Source organism: Macaca thibetana, chromosome 6, assembly GCF_024542745.1.
Source record: "Macaca thibetana thibetana isolate TM-01 chromosome 6, ASM2454274v1, whole genome shotgun sequence".
Lineage (NCBI taxonomy): Eukaryota > Metazoa > Chordata > Mammalia > Primates > Cercopithecidae > Macaca > Macaca thibetana.
Window position 1 is genome coordinate 32,263,542 of NC_065583.1, and position 16,920 is coordinate 32,280,461.

The window sequence follows — 16,920 nt, forward strand, 5'->3', positions numbered from 1 at the left end:
GATGACAAGCCTTGCAGAGGGGAAGCCACCTGTTAGGGGCAGCAGAGCCAGAAACTAAATGCAGGCAGTTCAGCTGCCCACTGTTAACCTCTGGGCTAACTGCCGCCCGGGATCAATGTCAAGGCAGGTCTCTTTTAACTCCAGTCTAGGGCTCCGTCTGCCGACCCCACCAGTCCATGGAGGGGTACAGGCTCCCCCAGCAGGCAGGTTCTCCCCTTCCTTCCCTCCTGAGACAAAGAGGTAATGAGAAACACCAAATGTTCCATCAGGGGGGCTGGTTATCACAGGAAGGAAGGGGCTGGGTAGGGAGGGAGGTGTTTGGTTTCATTGTTCCAGCAGGAAGACCAGAGGAGGAAAGGACGGTGTCAGAGTGAAGTAGAGGCGGCGCAGGGATGGGGGTCTGCTGTAAAGGAATGGGGGGTGGGGCATCGCAGTCATCATGGCAGTAATTACTGACAGTTGCCACACACTCACTGCCTGGCAGGCACTGTGCCGAGTGCTCTCCAGAATCCTTCCAAGGACCATTTCACAGATGAAAAAAACAGGCACAGAGGGGCAAAGTCATTTGCAGAAGGTCACACAACCAGTAAGTGCCCCTTAGGCCTGGGGCTTGACTCAAGTGTGGGTGCCACAAAGTCCCCTCTCCCATGTCATCACTATGTCATCCTGCCTATGGCCTTTGGAGGAGACTTACTTCTTAGCTTCAAATTCTGGCTCCAATCACTTTGGTTGTGTGACCTTTGGCAAGTCACATAAGTTCTCAAAGCTGCGTCTTAGTTTCCTCATCTGTGAAAAGGGAACAATAATATTTTGTCCCATTTTCAAGCAGAAATGAGGTCATGTATGTAAAGCTCTTGGCACAATGCATGGCACAAAGTAAGTGCTCATTTTTTGGTAACTCTCATTGTTCCGTGTAGCTGCAGAGGCAGAAGCTGGCCCATGGGTGGTCATTACAAGGATGTACGTTTCAAGGCAAGGAAGGATTTTTCCTTTATTGTTGTTGTTGTTTTAAGAATTCACTGGTCTAATGATGAAATCAGCTTCCTTTGTAGATACTAAGCTTCCAGTTCCAGGAGGTATACAAGTGCAGCCTGAACAAGCCCACAGTAAGGATTTGGAAAGGGAATTCAAATAACTAGAAGGAACATAGGTCTCCAGCATGAAGTCTGCCTCCTGGAGACATCTGAGGCCCATTTCCATACATAAACCCTAGCCACACACAGGGCATTTGGGCTCAGGCACTGAGCAAGAGGCTCTTCCAGGGACAGGAGCCAGCTCTACTGAGGGCTGGCTTGGGGAAGAGAGAAAGGGTGGGAAGGTGGGAAGGTCAGGTGCAGGCCACGCACCTTCAGCCACTCCTCGGCCTGCTCTCGGCTCTGCAGTGACAGCACCAAGACCTCGGTAGCCCCCTGGGTGAAACGTAGCTCATGCCTCTTGTGCCGGCTGTCCTTGGGCACGTAGATGACGCTGCAGGTATCCAGTGCCAACCTCAGATGCGGCTGCCGGTCCTTGGAGCTTTTATAACACTGGACAGGGAGAGAAAGGCATCAGGATCTTCTGAAGTAGAGGGTAGAGGAGAAAGACATCCTCACACAAAGGCTCGGGGGAGGCCCGACCTCCCTTTAGAGGCCTCCCCCACCCTAGCCATGGGCACTGTGCGAGGATAGCTAAAGGGTCCAGGCCGTTCACCCTGGAAGAGAAGCCTGGGAGGAGGCATCTTTGGGCAATTTTCAGTCACAACTACCTATTTGGGAAGAGGCAGACTGTAGCATAATCCTAGGAAGACCAGGTTACCCTAAAGAACCAGAGAAGAAATGGGCTGGCTCAGGAGGAAGCCAGTTAAAAATCTACCTGGCAGGAATTTGGGAGACAGAATTCTAGCAGAGATGGAGGGTTGGCCTTGGGAAGTCAATAGTTTATGAATAATGATTCTCACTTTCCCATCTTTTTTTTATGAGTCCGGCATTACTTTCATACCAGAACCTGACAATGACATTACGAAAGGAGAAAATTATATGCTAATTTCTCTCATAACACAATCGCAAAAGCCCTGACCAAAATGCTAGCAAATGGATTCCAGAGGTATGTAAAAAGCAACTACATCAAGACCAAGTGGGGTTTATTCTAGGAATGCAAGAGCAGTTTAACATTCAAAGACCAACTGTATCATTAACCATATGAACAGAAAAAAAGGCCAAAAATCACATATCTGAATAGAGCTAGAAAAAGTATTTGATAAAATTCAGCATCCATTTAAGTAAACTAAGAATAGAGGGATCTCCTTAATGTAATCATAAGGAACATTTTCATCTACAAACAAACCACAGCAAATGTCATCCTGAATGGTAAATTATTATTATTATTATTTTTAGAGACTGGGTCTTGCTTTATCACCCACGCTGGAGTGCAGTGCTGTGATCACAGCTCACTGCAGCTTCAAACTCCTGGGCTCAAGCAATCTTCCTGCCTCAGACTCCTGAGTAGCTGGGACTACAGGTGCATACCACTATGCCTGGCTAAATAAAAAAAAATTTGTTTTTTTTGTAGAGATGGAGTCTTGCTTTGTTGCCCAGGCTGGTTTTGAACTCCTAGCTTCAAGTGATCCTCCTGCCTCAGCCTCCCAAAGTGCTGGGATTACAGGCATGAGTCACCATACCCAGCCTTAACAGTGACTTCCCTTTTGAGCTCTAGACTGAGACAAGGATGCCTGCTCTCCCACTTCTGTTTGCATTGTGCTTGAGGTCCTAGCTACTGCAATGTATGGAGAAAAATATAGAAGGGGTAGGATTGGAAAGAGGTTTGTCATGTCCCTTGGACTAGTGCCGCCCTGGAGTGAGAAAAGGTCATGTTTCAGATGCATTCATGTTGGGCAAGGCTTGTCAACAGATTTCTGGGGAGAGAAGCTATTCTTTTTCTGAAATTATGTTTATCCTCTTACTTTGTAATTAAAGGTGCTCTTTCTTTTATGAAATGATAGGCTGAGAGATGGCAAATATAAAAAAAACCCTTCTTAAAAAAAAGCAAGTAATAGAACAATTGAGTTTTGTAGGGGATTCATTTTATAAAAGACAGATGTATGGAAATGAGGGTGGAAATGTGTACACTAAAGCTTAATAGTGGTTATCTCTTGGTCAGTGAAATTATTGATGTTTGGTCAATAGTTTTTTTTTTAATCACTTTTCATCTGTTTTTCTCTACTTTATAAATAAGCACATTTACTTGCATAATGAAAAACAACAAAAATTTAAAAGTGATAATTCTTTTTTTTTGGACAAAACAAAAACATGGTAAAGCCTATATCAGGTCTTTTTTTTGGTTTTTTTTTGGTTTTTGAGATGGAGTTTCACACCGTCGCCCAAGTTGGAATGTAGTGGTATGATCTCGGCTCACTGCAACCTCAGCCTTCTGGTTTCAAGTGATTCTCCTGACTCAGCCTCCCAATTAGCTGGGACTACAGGCACACACTACCACACCTGGCTAATTTTTTAATATTTTTAGTAGAGATGGGGTTTCACCATGTTGGCCAGGCTGGTCTCGAACTCCTGACCTCAAGTGATCCACCTGCCTTGGCCTCCAAAAGTGCTGGGATTACAGGTGTGAGCGACCGTGCCTAGCCCAGGTCTTTAAATTTGACAGCGAGAGAGAGAGAGAGAGATAGAGATAGAGAGAGAGAGAGACAGAGGTGTGTGTGTGTGTGTGTGTGTGTGTGTGTGTGTTTAAATTCTGCTCCAGTAGGGAAAGTCGTGATCTTGGGAGCATGGGGGCTTTGAGCTTCTGTGCACCAAGTCAATCCGGGTATGCCCAAGGCAGACATATCCACATAGATGTAGAGACACACCCACATGCAAGTCCATGTGAGGCTGAGGCACGTGGTTGCTGCTAGACCACTCACCAGGAGCTGGTCCTCCCTGATGACCGTCAGCTGCTTGGCCCACTGCCCGAAACGCTTTTTCCGCAGCAGGAAGGCACATATCCTGCATTCCCTCACCAGGTGCATGGAGGCCTCCTCTGAGGGCCACTGGTGTCGGGGCTGCGGGCTCTTCCCTTCCTCCTCCTCCTCATCGTAGGACTCATAGGAGCTGCTCATTGCGTCAGAGTCATTATCTGCAGGCGTCATGGGAAAGGATCTGTCACTGTGCCGTTCTGGGGAAGCACCTTCTCACCCCTCTGCAGCCATCCCTGCACTGGGGCCTGAGGCTAGGAAGGCATGGGCATAAGGCATGACACTGGTAATGACTAAGGCCTCTACTTTTTTTTTTTTTTGAGATGGAGTCTCGCTCTGTCACCCAGGCTGGACTGCAGTGGTGTGATATCAGCTTACTGCAACCTCTGCCTTACTGCAACCTCCACCTCCCGAGTTCAAGTGATTCTCCTGTCTCAGCCTCCCAGGTAGCTGGGATTACAGGCGCCCACCACCACACCCGGCTAATTTTTGTATTTTTAGTAGAGATGGGGTTTCACCACGTTGGCCAGGCTGGTCTCCAACTCCTGACCTCAGGTGATCCACCCGCCTTGGCCTCCCAAAGTACTGGGATTACAGGTGTGAGCCATGCCTGGCTGGCCCCTACTTTTGCATTTTGTTGTACTGATTTATCCCTTGCTTTGTGATCTTGGTTACTTCCCTTCTCAGAGCTTCAGTGTCCTCATCAGTAAAATGATCATAATAAACGGGATACCCACTTCAGCCGGCTATTTGAAGACCAATGCGTGGACAGTGTTTAGCCAAGTGTTTGGCACCCAATAAATGTTCAATCAATTTATGCTATTCAATAAATTTATGCTACCCCTTCACCTTGACATCTGTTGTCTTTCATTATTTTCACGATAACCCAGCAAATCTCCATTTTATAGATAAGGAAACTTGAGGCTCAGCGAAAAGAAATTACTCACCTAAGATCAGTTATTAAAAGTCAGGGAAAGGGTTCGATCCAGGCCTCCTGACTCATTCCAGCGGTCCTTCCACTGAGTGCTGGGGTCACCCAAAACAAGGGCTTTGGGGCCTCTCTGGTGACCACGGTCTGGGTGAGGGGCTGGTGGGCACACGCATGCTAACAGCCAGGGCAAGGGCAGAAGCCCTGCCCAGCATCTGGATGCCCACCTGGTACTTACAGGAGCTCTTAAGCTCGCCGTTCACTCTGGTTGCAGGGTAGCTGCTGTCTGCGTCCTCATAGTAGCCATCCACAATCGAGTGTGAGGGGCTGCAGCCATCTGTGGGTTGTCAGAAAGAGCTCACTTTGGAGAAATGCAGGCGAACTCCAGGGGCCAGGACTGGGGGAGATCCTGACACCCCTACTCCTCCTCAGGGAAGAGACAGCAGGCACTCTGAGCAGCTCTGGGCCAGGGTGTGGGGCCTCCTCTCTGCATCTCATCTGTTCTAGCTCCCCACAGTCCCTCTGCTCCTGTTACCAGAAACTGCCCTGCTGGGCTGTCATATCTCCTGGCACGTATTCGTGCTGTTCCCTGTGCTCTCTCTCTTCTGCCAGAGGACTCCTCATCCATCAAGACCCAGATCAAAGAGCTTTCCTCTGACTTCCTTAGGCAGGAGTGGTCAGCTCCTCCTCAATGACCCCAGAGTATTGCATGTGTGCATGGTGTGTGTGTGTGTGTGTGTGTGTGTGTGTGTGTGGCGTGTGTGTGCGGTGTGTGTGTTGGTCACAGCTCTGATTTTTGTACTGCAGGGAGCAATGTACCAGCTGCCTGGGCTGAGACCTCCCTCCCTGCTCTGCCTTCTCGTCTTCTTCCACCTCAGCCCTTCCTCTCACTTCCTTCTAAACCTCTGGGACTGCAAAGGAAGAACTGAACTAGAGGAGATAATAATATTGCGCATAATAGTGACTACAACTGCCTGTGCGGATTTTCACAACACCTTCCCATTTGGAGCTGGCAGGTAGCACAGTGCAGTGCTGGTGTTAGTGGGATGTCTCAGACTGTATTCTGTATCAGAATCATCTGCGAGTTGTTTGAAAATGCAGATGCCCGGGCTGTATCTCCAGAGATTCTGGTTCATTGGAGTGGGCTGGGCTGAGGAATCTGCATTAAAAAATGACTATTTAATAGGAAAATTCTAAACATACATAAAAATAGAAAATATATTGGACTCCAATGAGTTGGGGAAAATTTATTCAATAATTTTTAAAAAATGTTATTTTGATACAGGCAGTCCCTGGAACATACTTTGAGTTCAGATGGTTAAGAGCATGTGCTTTGGGATCAATCAGAGTTGAGTTCAAGTCCTACCTCTATCATTTACTGAGTGACCTCGAAAAGAAAAGTCTCTGCATTTCAGATTCTTGATCTGGAAAGTGACATGAGCAATTCCCACCTTGGCTTAGTGATACAATGCATGTGAATTCTTAGGACAGTACCTGGCACACACAATATGCTAAACGAGTGCCAGCTGTTATTACTGTGATTGTCTCCTTTGATTCCCACAAGGCAGGGAGGTAGAGATCAGCCCCATTTTACAGACAAGGAAACAAGCCACACACAGTTTGCTGGTGACAGAGCCTGGATCAGAACTGAGGGTGCCGGCTCAGGGGATGGTGCACATCCCCCCTCCAGGAAGCCTTCCTTCACCCAGTCCAAGTCACTCTCACAGCACACTGCTCTTCAGAATGCTGCTCTGGGCTCCTAGCCCCTCCTGTGCATCTGTTTCCTGAAGACAGCAGCACTGACATTCCCAGTGACAGGGACACCCAGTTCTATCTCCCAAGTGAGGCTCGGAGCCCGCCTTTCCAGCAGGCACTCTGAGGCCTCAGACGCTGGACATCTCCTGGGAGGTGAACAGGGGTGTTCACCAGGGCCAGAGGTGTGAAGTGGGGAAGGGTGAGGGGGCATGAGGGCACCTGGCAGGGCTGGACGCTGTGCGCGAGAGGAAGGATACTCCCTGATGGGCTTGGCGTGCTTTCCCTGGACAAGGTTCCCGGCCCTTCCTGAAGCCCTCCCTTTCCTTCTACCCCAGGATTCCAGCGGCTTCTGGGAGGTGTCTTCTCTGCCCTGTCTGAGAGGGAAGTGAGCTCCCTGGGGAGGTGAAGGAGCCCCATCTAGCCAATAGGCTTGACCTGGGATTGAAGGCCCAGCAGCACTTTGTTCCCTGGCCTTGAACGTATAAAATAAAGTTGGCCGTTTTACATCTGCGATAACACAGAACCTGAGACTATCAAGGCTGAAGAGGGCTGTGGATTACCTGGTCCAAGCACCATAGCCAAAAGGTGCAATCGGCCCAAGATCCATCAGCTGAGGAATGAATAAGCACAATGTGGTCTATCCCTATGGTGGGGTAGTGTTCAGCCACAGAAAGGAAAGAAGTTCTGAGGCATGCTACAACATGGATGAACCTAGAAAACACGCTAAGTGAAAGAAGCCAGACACAAAAGGCCACAGATTATATGATTCCATTTATGTGAAATGTCCAGAATAGGCAAATCCTTATGGACAGAAAGTGAATTGGTGGTTAGCAGGGGCTGGGGTGGGGAATGGGGAGTGACTGCTTAGTGGCATGGGCTTCCTTCTGTGGTGATGACAATGTTTGGGGACTAGATAGTAGTTATGGCTGCGAACACTGTGAATGTACTGAATGTACTAAATGTCACTTGTTGGACAGTTTGAAATGGTGGAGATGGTTAATCTTATGTGTATTTTACCACAATAAAAAAATTCAACCATGGTAAAAAGCACAAACAGTAATACAAAAGAGTATGAATGAAAAAACATGTTCCCTTCACCCATATTTCTATTAATTTCCCACAGGAAAATCCTATTAATAGTTCCTTGCATATCCTTGAAAAATTGTTAAAACAGATGCATGCATGTATGTATATATATGTGTGTGTGTGTGTACACCCTATTTAAAAAAACAAATGGAATTGTACGCAGTACTTTGTGTTTGATGTTTTCAATGACATAATAAAACCGATCTGTCTGTGCCGATCAGAATTCATTTTAGAAATCTGATGATTTTTTGGTGGTTGGAGAACATTCCACTGTGCTGCTGAATGACAGAGTAGCATCACACAAACAGTATCTTCTACAAATTCAACTACTCATCCTGAGCCATCCAAACATTAGGATATAGTTTCTTATATGTAACATTTAGTCCTTTTACCCAAACAAGTGACTTCATCTGATCTTCACTCAAAAGAACGTCCATGTGTTGCAATGCTGGAGGAAACCGATGAAAAGACCAAAGACTCTCTTTTATGGCCCATTTAAGAGATTTTCAATGGTAACCTGTACCAGTGTGCACTAAATTATTTTACTGCACCCACCTACTAGTAAAAATATATACATATATTTATGTGTGTTTTTGTATATGTGTATATATAAACATTTTTTTAAAAATATGCTATTATCAGATTATAAATACTACAAAACATTTACATGGAATTTATTAAAAGATGTGTTGAACTAAATAGAAGTAAAGCTTCTGATATTTCTGCCTACATCATCTTATGAACCCCTGGGTACCCCCACTCTACTCTGACAACCTCTGGTTTGGACCGCATGCTTTTTATTTTATGCATTGACTCGATAACCTAACCCACCTGTAGGATGTGAGTCTACTGAAACAATTTCACCACCCACTCGAGAGGAGCACTTGGGTTAGCAGTTTTAGTAGGGGGAACAGTATAGTGGTGGTCATCTGTGTGGCTGCCTCCTAGCACACCGACACGGTGTGTCTGGTTCCTCTTTCTTGTTTTAAGGGTGGAAGAACAGAGATCCAGAGGGCAAGGGGATTTTCCAAGGCCACACAGATCTGGGACTAGAACCTAAGTCCCTAGCCCCTGGGGCCACACACATTGGTCCACCCAGGCTGTCACCGAAGAGGCCAGGTGCCCAGGGCAGCTTCTCCTCAGTCAATGGTGACATGGTTGGGAGGGTGACAGGCTTGCACTTCCAGCTCCCGCAGGACACAGAGGAGCTGAGATTTGGCTTCTCAGGGAGGGGAAGTCCCCAGCCCCACCAAGGGGACCAGAACTTACTGTGGGAGCTGATGTACTCAGGTGACTTGCCGGGTCCCAGAGGAAGGGCCTCTTCATAGTAGTCCTCAGGGGGAGGTTTGTTGGGGAGTGGTGGAGGCAGGTTGGCTGCCTGTAAGGAGACAAAAAAGAGGGCTAGGGGAGTGGAGTAGGGTGGGGAGAGGGAGGCTGAGGGAGAGGGAGGCAGGAGCTCGTGGAAGGCAGGAGGCAGTGTGGATGTGAAGCCATACCTTTTAATAGAGCCACAGAGCTGGCAAAACTTGAGGGCATATTTATCCAGTGCTTCTTACCCCAATTTTTTTAATCATCGGGGTTCCCCTGGAATGTCTGCAAGGTTTGTGGACTGCCAAACAGCAGTAGTCACACTTTTTACTGAGCACATGCAGAATTATCAGAAGCTACTGTGAGTTCTGCACTACTCTGTAACCACGTCTACACACACACGAGGTGCAGTAGGACAAGGAAGCGTGAGGCCTGTTCTTTAGTGAGGCAGGACCACCTGCAGCTGAGTGCTGAGCCACTGGGCCAGGGGAACCATGGCTTTACAGCTGTTTTGCCACGTGTGAGTTGTGGGACATGGGTCATATCACTCATTTGCTCTGAGCCTCAGTTTCCTCATCTGTAAAATGGGCATAACAATCGTGCCAGCCTCATTCAGTTGCTGTCAGCATGTAAAGGACATAGTAAGTTGTTAGTGACTGGTACCGTTGCTAGTGATGATGACAATGAATTATGCAGTTGACAGATAAAGCTTGTTGTGATTATGAGCCCCTTGCTCTAATTCCATGGCCCCAAGGTTGGGCATCCTACATGTGCTCCAGTCTTTCATTCTGTAGGTGACAAACTCAGGCTCAGAGAAGAGAAGCAACTCGCCCAAGGCTACACAGCAGAGCCATGGGGGCGGGCAGAGGTCACCCAACTCCTAGTCCGGAGCTTTTCCCACAGCCCGGCTTATGTTATGCAATCAGAAGCTGGGGTGGTGACGTCCTTCGGGCCTGAAGGCACAGATAAGGTCACCACATTCTCCCTGCTCGGCACAAACACAGTGACTTCCCAGGCAGGAAGGTGGCAAAATAAAAAATAAAAATAAAATTAAATAAGGAAAAAAACACATAGGGAGCACATCATGGGCCATTGAAATGTTCATACGGTGCTGCCTGTGCCCTCACCCACAACCCGAGAGAGACAACAGGGTCCAGAACCGCCAGGAGGGCACCCAGCGTGAAGGGGAGAGCTTCCCCTGCCTCCTCCAGAGGCACAGAGGCCCTGCGGTGTGGGAACCCAGGCCATGACTCACGTTTCTCAGGCATGGGCTCTTGGCTGGCTCAGGGCTGGCTGCTTTGCTGGGCTCCCCATCATCCTCTGGCATGTCCCGAAGGTCACTCAGGTCACAGTCTACAGAGGGACAGACCATGGGGCAAAGAAAGCCAAGGATGAGCAGCACAGCCCTGGGGAAGAGGGCTGGATTTGGGGTCAGCAGGCCTGAGTGTGAGGTCAGGCTCCACCACCCCTCCATTAGTAACCCTAAGCAAATAACTTATGACTCTGAAACTCATCAGTACGCTGGCGGCAATGATGCCTGCCTTGTCTGTTTTCCAGGATTGTAGAGAGGATCAAATAAAATCATACTTGTTTTGGTACTTTGGAAATCTTTGAGCATGATGTTATAAAGGCACAGTGTGCACCCTAAGTCTATGAGTCCCCAAAACTCTCTCACCGAGACCTGTAGCTTTCTTTCTGTGTTGAACAGGGCTGTCTTCCCTCAGGATAGGGCTAGGTCGGCAGGTACTCTGCATGCACCCGGCTCAGCTGCTCCCGTGCCCATGGCAGCCACGCAAGCTCTCATTTCTGCTGAGCCACTGCACCACTCAGCCCAGTGTCTCAAGTGGCAATCACCAGGGCATGGCCAGCGAGGAAACGTCTTAACGTGCCACGCCTTCTTTGGACTGCATGGTCATCCCTACCATTCCTCGAATCTCTGAGCTCAATTCCTATTCCTAGGCAGACTTTGATTAGACTTTCAGAGCTGGCAGAGCCCAGAGGGGCCAAGGACTTGCCCCAAGCGACTTAATGATGCGACGTTAGGGCCAGGCCCAGTCCAGTCGGGGGACGCTTCTGCACACACAGGGAGAAAGGGAGAGCTGAGGCTGGGAGGGGGTCACTTACCAAATTCTTCAAAGAGGGACTCCACAAAGCTGGGCCCCGAGTGGAGGTCTGCTGTGTTCACATACAGGTAGGAGACCTCCTTTGCTGTGAGGAAGAAGAGGGACCCGCCAGCTGTGAAGGAGGAGGGACCAGGTCTCCCCTGCCCCACTCATACTTCTAGCCCATATGGGACACAGTGCTCACTTTGCAAAGCGCATTCACGTCCTAAATTATTTCACTGGGTTTCGAAGTTTGTTTTAGTTTTTACACTGTTATTGAGGATCTCTTTCTCCAGGGAAAAGGATGCCCAGAAGCCCAGTATGGAAACAGATTACTGGGGCTGTCGGGCATATGCTAGGGTGTGTGCGTGTCATGTGTCAGGTGTGGTGGGTGTGTGGGGGGCATGGGAGCATGTTGAGTTGTGTGAGGGGCTGGATGTGTGTGTTGTAGGTCAGTGTGGGGGGTATGTGGGTGTGTGTCTGTGGAGGGTGGGGGTGAAGGAGTACAAAGAGCACAGCCAGGGCTGTCGGTGGGGAGGGGCCCCAGTGGATAAGCTCTTGCTTGCATGGAATGCATTGGACGCTGTGTCCAGGGCTTAGCCTTCCTCCTGCGGCAGCCCCTGGGGATGGGGGTGGGGCAGAGGGCTCCTGCGTATTCATGAGTCAGGTGAAGGGAGGTTTTGTTGTCCTACATAAGTGGAGCTCCTCCAGGCAGGCTGCTGGCGGCTGACCTGGAAGGGGCTGCAGGCTCTGCAGGATGGAGGCCACGGCCATCTTCTTCTCCAGGGTGGTATCGCTGAGGTACTCATGGTCCAGAAGGCTGAGCAACCCAGTGAGCTCTGGGAGCAGCTGCTCCAGCACTGCGAGGAAGGTGGACGGGCACAGTCACAGCTGCACAGTCACAGCACAGTTGGGTGGCAGGGGTCAGAGGGCAGGTCCAGGTGTGCAAGCAGACCCAGGGGCTCTCAGCGGTCCCAGCCCTGCCACCCAGCTCCTGCAGGAGGGTCCTGCTCAGTTAGTCCTGTGGGGTTTCTCCGGGTCTCCCCACTCTACCTCAGATGGCCTTGGCCCAAGGACTGGACCTTCCTGGGCTCACCTGGCAACCCTGAGCTCAGGCAACCCCGAGCAAGGGCTCTCATGCCTCCCTCTGCCCCAGATTGCCCTCTGCTTTGCTTGACCAGGGTCCTTTCTCACTGCAGCTCGAAGCTCAGCACAGGTCTCAGGCGGGAGCCCCTGGCCATCTAGGACAGAGGCAGGAAAGAGAGCCTTCCTGTCCCATCAGTTCATGTGCTTCAATCTCTGGAAACTTCTGTTTCCGGTGCCTTGGCCACAGCCAAACTAAACATTAACCCTTCTCACTCCACGTTATCAGTGCCATTCTTTCTTTCCACGTGACACCAGTGCGTCTCAAACTTGAGTGTGTGTAAGAATTACCTGGGGATCTTGTCAAAATGCAAATTCTGATTCAGGGGGTGCGGGGTGGGATCCAAGATTCTGCATTTCTGATCCGCACCCAGCTGCAGCTGATGCTGGTGGTCCTGGACCACATGAGTTGCAAGATCCTAGAGCACAGAGTCCTTTAAGGACTTCAGTGTGCCAAGACCATGATGTCACTGATGTCTCCCTGCCCCAAAAAGTAACTTGGGACTTGGTTTGCCTTAGAGCCAAAGACCAGCTTCATCACAGTAGTACTGTCCTGCTTTGCAACCCACTAAGCACAAAAGCGTGATAATAGAAGATAACCTGTGCTGAACAATCATTATCAGTTGTGTTCAGCCCTTTTACATTTTATTGTCTCATTTAAATCTTGTATCAAGCATTTTATTATCTCCATTATATGGAGGATGAAACTAAAGCTCTAGGAGGTTAAATATCTTCTCCAGGATCACACAGCTGGCAGAGCCTAGAGTGAAGCTGCTTTCTTCATTCTTTTCTTTTAGCCAGAGAGATATATTGACTCACAGTATTTGTTTGCTCCTGCGAACAAGTTTTGAGGTAGGTCCCACGATCACCCCTACCTTTTAGATGAAGACACTAAGGCTCAGGGAAGATAAATAACTTGCTTGAAGTTGCACAGAGGCAAGAAAAGCCAGGACTTCAGCTTTGGCCATGACTCCTAACTCCTTGTGCTGTTCCCCACCCTGGGCCCTCCTGAGGAAACAGGAGACACTGACCCGGAGCTGCAGGGCCTGGAGGTGTAGGGGGAGATACAGCATCATGCAGAAGAGAACAGGCCCTGGAGCCACATCGCCTGGGTTCAAATTCAGGCTCTATCATTCATTAGCAAAACACTTAACCTGTCGGTGACTCAGTTTCCTCCTTTAAAGGGGGGATAATAACAGAACCTGCCTCGCAGGGTGGCTGTGAGAATTAATGACACCAGGCATGCAAAGGGCCTTGTCCAGCACAGAGTGAATGCTCACCACAAGTCAGCTATTCTTGCTGTCACTGAAGAATTTACTACACTGATCTGTGCTGATCCCTGAGCGCCTGCCTCCCTCAGCAGGCTGTGAGGCTCTAGCAGGCATGGACTGGACTGTGAATCTCTGCTTCCTTATCATCTGGTGTGGGGCCTGCTCAGTGTGGGTGCTCTTCATGTGTCTGACAAGAGAGGAATGAACAGATGACCACACTAGGACCTTCTTTTAAACATAAATCTTATGTATAGATAGTGACTCGTTAGGAAAACATGATGCTGCAGTCTGTGGCAAAATCCATCATCACCCCAAACTCGCTGACAATGAGCTGAAGGCTGATAAGGACAGCTCCTATCTCATGTGCACTCTCAGCCACTGGGCACTGAGGGAGGGGCTTTCTGTGCGTGTTTCCATCCAATCCCCAGGGCACATTTGTGGACAGTCCTATTGGGATGCCTGATTTTTCAGAAGATGATACTAAGGCTGTGGCAGCTATGGGATGGTGGCACAGCTTGAGAGGTAGAGCCAGACTGATTCCAAGTCTATGTGATCCCTAGGGATCAGAGTGGCATAGCTCTGGGGGGTGAAAGGTGCCTGAAGATCCTGCTGCCACCAGGGCCTGAACTCCCACCATATCACATAAACATGGGTTCTGGATGGATATGTTTCCCTCTTTAAAGCAGGTAATCATTTAAAATCATTTTAGCCAAATTGTAGCTGTTTTCAAATAAATCTTTTCAAATGGAATAACAAACGTCTCTGGCACCCTCAACAGACACACTGATACGGCTTGGCTGTGTCCCCACCCAAATCTCATCTTGAATTGTAGCTCCCAGAATCCCCACGTATAATGGGAGGGATCACGGCGGGAGGGGCGGGGGTTACCCTGTGCTGCTGTTCTTGTGACAGTGAGTGAGTTCTCATGAGACCTGATGGTTTTATACGGGGCTTTTCCCCTTTTTTCTTGGCACCTCTCCTTGTTGCCACCATATGAAGAAGGATGTGTTTGCTTCCCCTTCTGCCATGATTGTAAGTTTCCTGAGGCCTCCCCAGCCATGATGAATTGCGACTCAATTAAGCCTCTTTCCTTTATAAATTGCCCAGTCTCGGGTATGTCTTTATTAGCAGCGTGAGAACAGACTAACACACTAAATGTTGATTAACTCAATTCCAAAACATTTACTGGGTACTAATTATGTGTCAGCCTGGCCCCTGGGTGGGGCTTAGAAAAAATGAATAAGAGATTGTTCCAGTTGTCCCAATGCGCATTCTCTCTCGCTCTCAAACATGCACACATGCGTACTTTCTCTTAGGAAATTACTCACAAGGGAGGCCACGGAAGATGCAAGAAGGCAGCCGCAGGTGGCCTGGGAGCCCTTCTGTGGCCTGCAGCCACGACTCACATTCAAAAGCACACGATACTTCTCTGCTCTCCCACAGGATGTTATGGCTCAGGGGTGCACTGGGCTGTTTATCCCTATACCGGTTATTCTGAAAGTTTTTGGTATTGGGGTCCTTTTACACTTTTAAAAATTATTGGGCCAGGCGTGTTGGCTCACGCCTGTAATCTCAGCATTTTGGGAGGACGAGGTGAGCGAATCACTTGAGCTCAGGAATTTGAGACCAGACTGGGCAACAATGTGAAATCCCATCTACAAAAGTATACAAAAAATTAGCTGGCAGTGGTGGCGCGTGTCTGTAGTTCCAGCTACTCAGGAGGCTGGGGTGGGAGGATCGCTTGATCCTGGGAGGTGGAGGTTGCAGTGAGTTGTGACTGTGCCACTGCACTCCAGCCTGGGTAACAGAGCAAAACCCTGTCTTAAAAAAAAATTGTTGAGGACCGCAAATTGCTTTTGTTTTATGTGGATTGTATCTATCAATATTTATTGTATTAACATTAAAACCGAAAAATCTTTAAAACACAAGAACACACAGATACTTATCCCACTAGCTTTCAAAGTTACCCCTTCATCACAGGTTGTGCCTGAAAAACTCCACTGTAAACTTGTAGAGAATGGGAGTGAAAAGGTATATAATGTCTTAGTACTATATAGAATTTGTTTGGACCTTACAAACCCCCTGAAAACATCTTGAAAACAACTGCCCCCAGGCAACCCCCTCATCCCTAGCTACACTTTAAAAACTGCTGCCCCCCAGTGAATGACTAATGATTGCTAAACTTTTTGGGATTTTTAAATCTGTTCCTCCCTCCCTCCCTCCTTCCCCCCTTGCCTCCCTTCCTCTCTCTTCCTCTCCACTCTCCCTCTCTCTCTTTTTTCCTTTTATTTTCCCCTCTCTCCCTTCTTTTGTTTCTTTCCTTCCGTCTTTCTTTTTGCTGTGATGTTCCAACAATTTCTTGTTGCTATCAGTAAATGCCTATGTGTGGCAGTTTTCTGGCTTCTAAATGCTCTACCGCTTCTAATTTAAGGTTTGTTATAGTCGTTTCTAAAGTAAGAACAGTTAGGTTCTGCATGAGTGCTCTGCATTTAAAAACCTGAGCTTTAGCACCCAAGCTTTGTAATACCTTTTTTGTTTACTTCCTGGTCTTTGATGGGATTCTTAACATGGGACCTTGACATCTAAGTGCTCTTCCTTTAACTGAGATTTGATCACCAAAGTTCAAACAGACCAAAGGAGAAGAAAGGAACCGAGTGCATCTGAGAGAAGCAGATGGAGAATGAGGGGCTGCTAGTCCTGGCGGGGTTTCTGCCACCTGAAGGGATCTGGCAGGCAGCAGAGGCAGAGGGAGGGGAACCATGCGGCAAAGCACAACTTGCACTGAACCTGCAAGAGTCTTTCCCTGGAGCTGAGCAGTTACCCTGTGCTGCACAGTTAATGCACATTATCTCATTTAATCTTTCAATGCCCTACAAAGGAGGAAATGGAGGCTCAGAGAAGTGAAGGTACTCAGCCAGCAAGCAGTAAAGCCAGCCCTTGAACCCTGGCCTGTCTGGCCCCACACCTGAACGTTCCATCAGAAGCCTTCAGCCCAGCTCAGCGCAGCAGAGGCCAGGAGGCCAGGCTGGGGCTGGGGGGAGGTGGGCAGACGTGAATACTGGGCTTCCTCTCACCGCCCTCCAATGGTGGGCTCTGGGCCATGACTTCACGGGGCTCCTGATCCGAGGATACCTTCACCTGTGGGTGGAAACCCTCACTGGGAGGCTGAAATTCCCGCGTGAAGGCCCTCTCCCCACTGGGCCTGTTTGAACTTCAGAGCTTCAACTGTGAAGATCTCATAGAAAAAAAAATAATAAACCACTGAAAGCAAATACCTGAATTAACAGCAGGGATCTCATCCCAGAGAAAACCTGATATACATCATGGATGTAAGAAACCTTTCAGCCAGTGCTGGGCTCTTCCAGAACAATACAGAGCTCACCG

General features: G+C 48.7%; 1 protein-coding gene across 2 annotated transcripts in view; it reads right to left on the bottom strand.

Moving 5' to 3' along the window:
- Positions 1 to 16,920, bottom strand: part of AFAP1L1 (actin filament associated protein 1 like 1) — a 66,535-nt gene that overhangs the window by 26,924 nt on the left and 22,691 nt on the right. For both annotated transcript variants that reach the window (XM_050794000.1, XM_050794001.1), the window contains exons 2-8: positions 11,854 to 11,982; positions 11,145 to 11,228; positions 10,276 to 10,373; positions 8,982 to 9,090; positions 5,110 to 5,208; positions 3,893 to 4,104; positions 1,347 to 1,526 (exon numbers count right to left, since the gene is read on the bottom strand). In XM_050794000.1, coding sequence (XP_050649957.1) covers positions 1,347 to 1,526; positions 3,893 to 4,104; positions 5,110 to 5,208; positions 8,982 to 9,090; positions 10,276 to 10,373; positions 11,145 to 11,228; positions 11,854 to 11,982 — 911 coding nt within the window. The remainder of the gene's footprint in view (positions 1 to 1,346; positions 1,527 to 3,892; positions 4,105 to 5,109; positions 5,209 to 8,981; positions 9,091 to 10,275; positions 10,374 to 11,144; positions 11,229 to 11,853; positions 11,983 to 16,920) is intronic.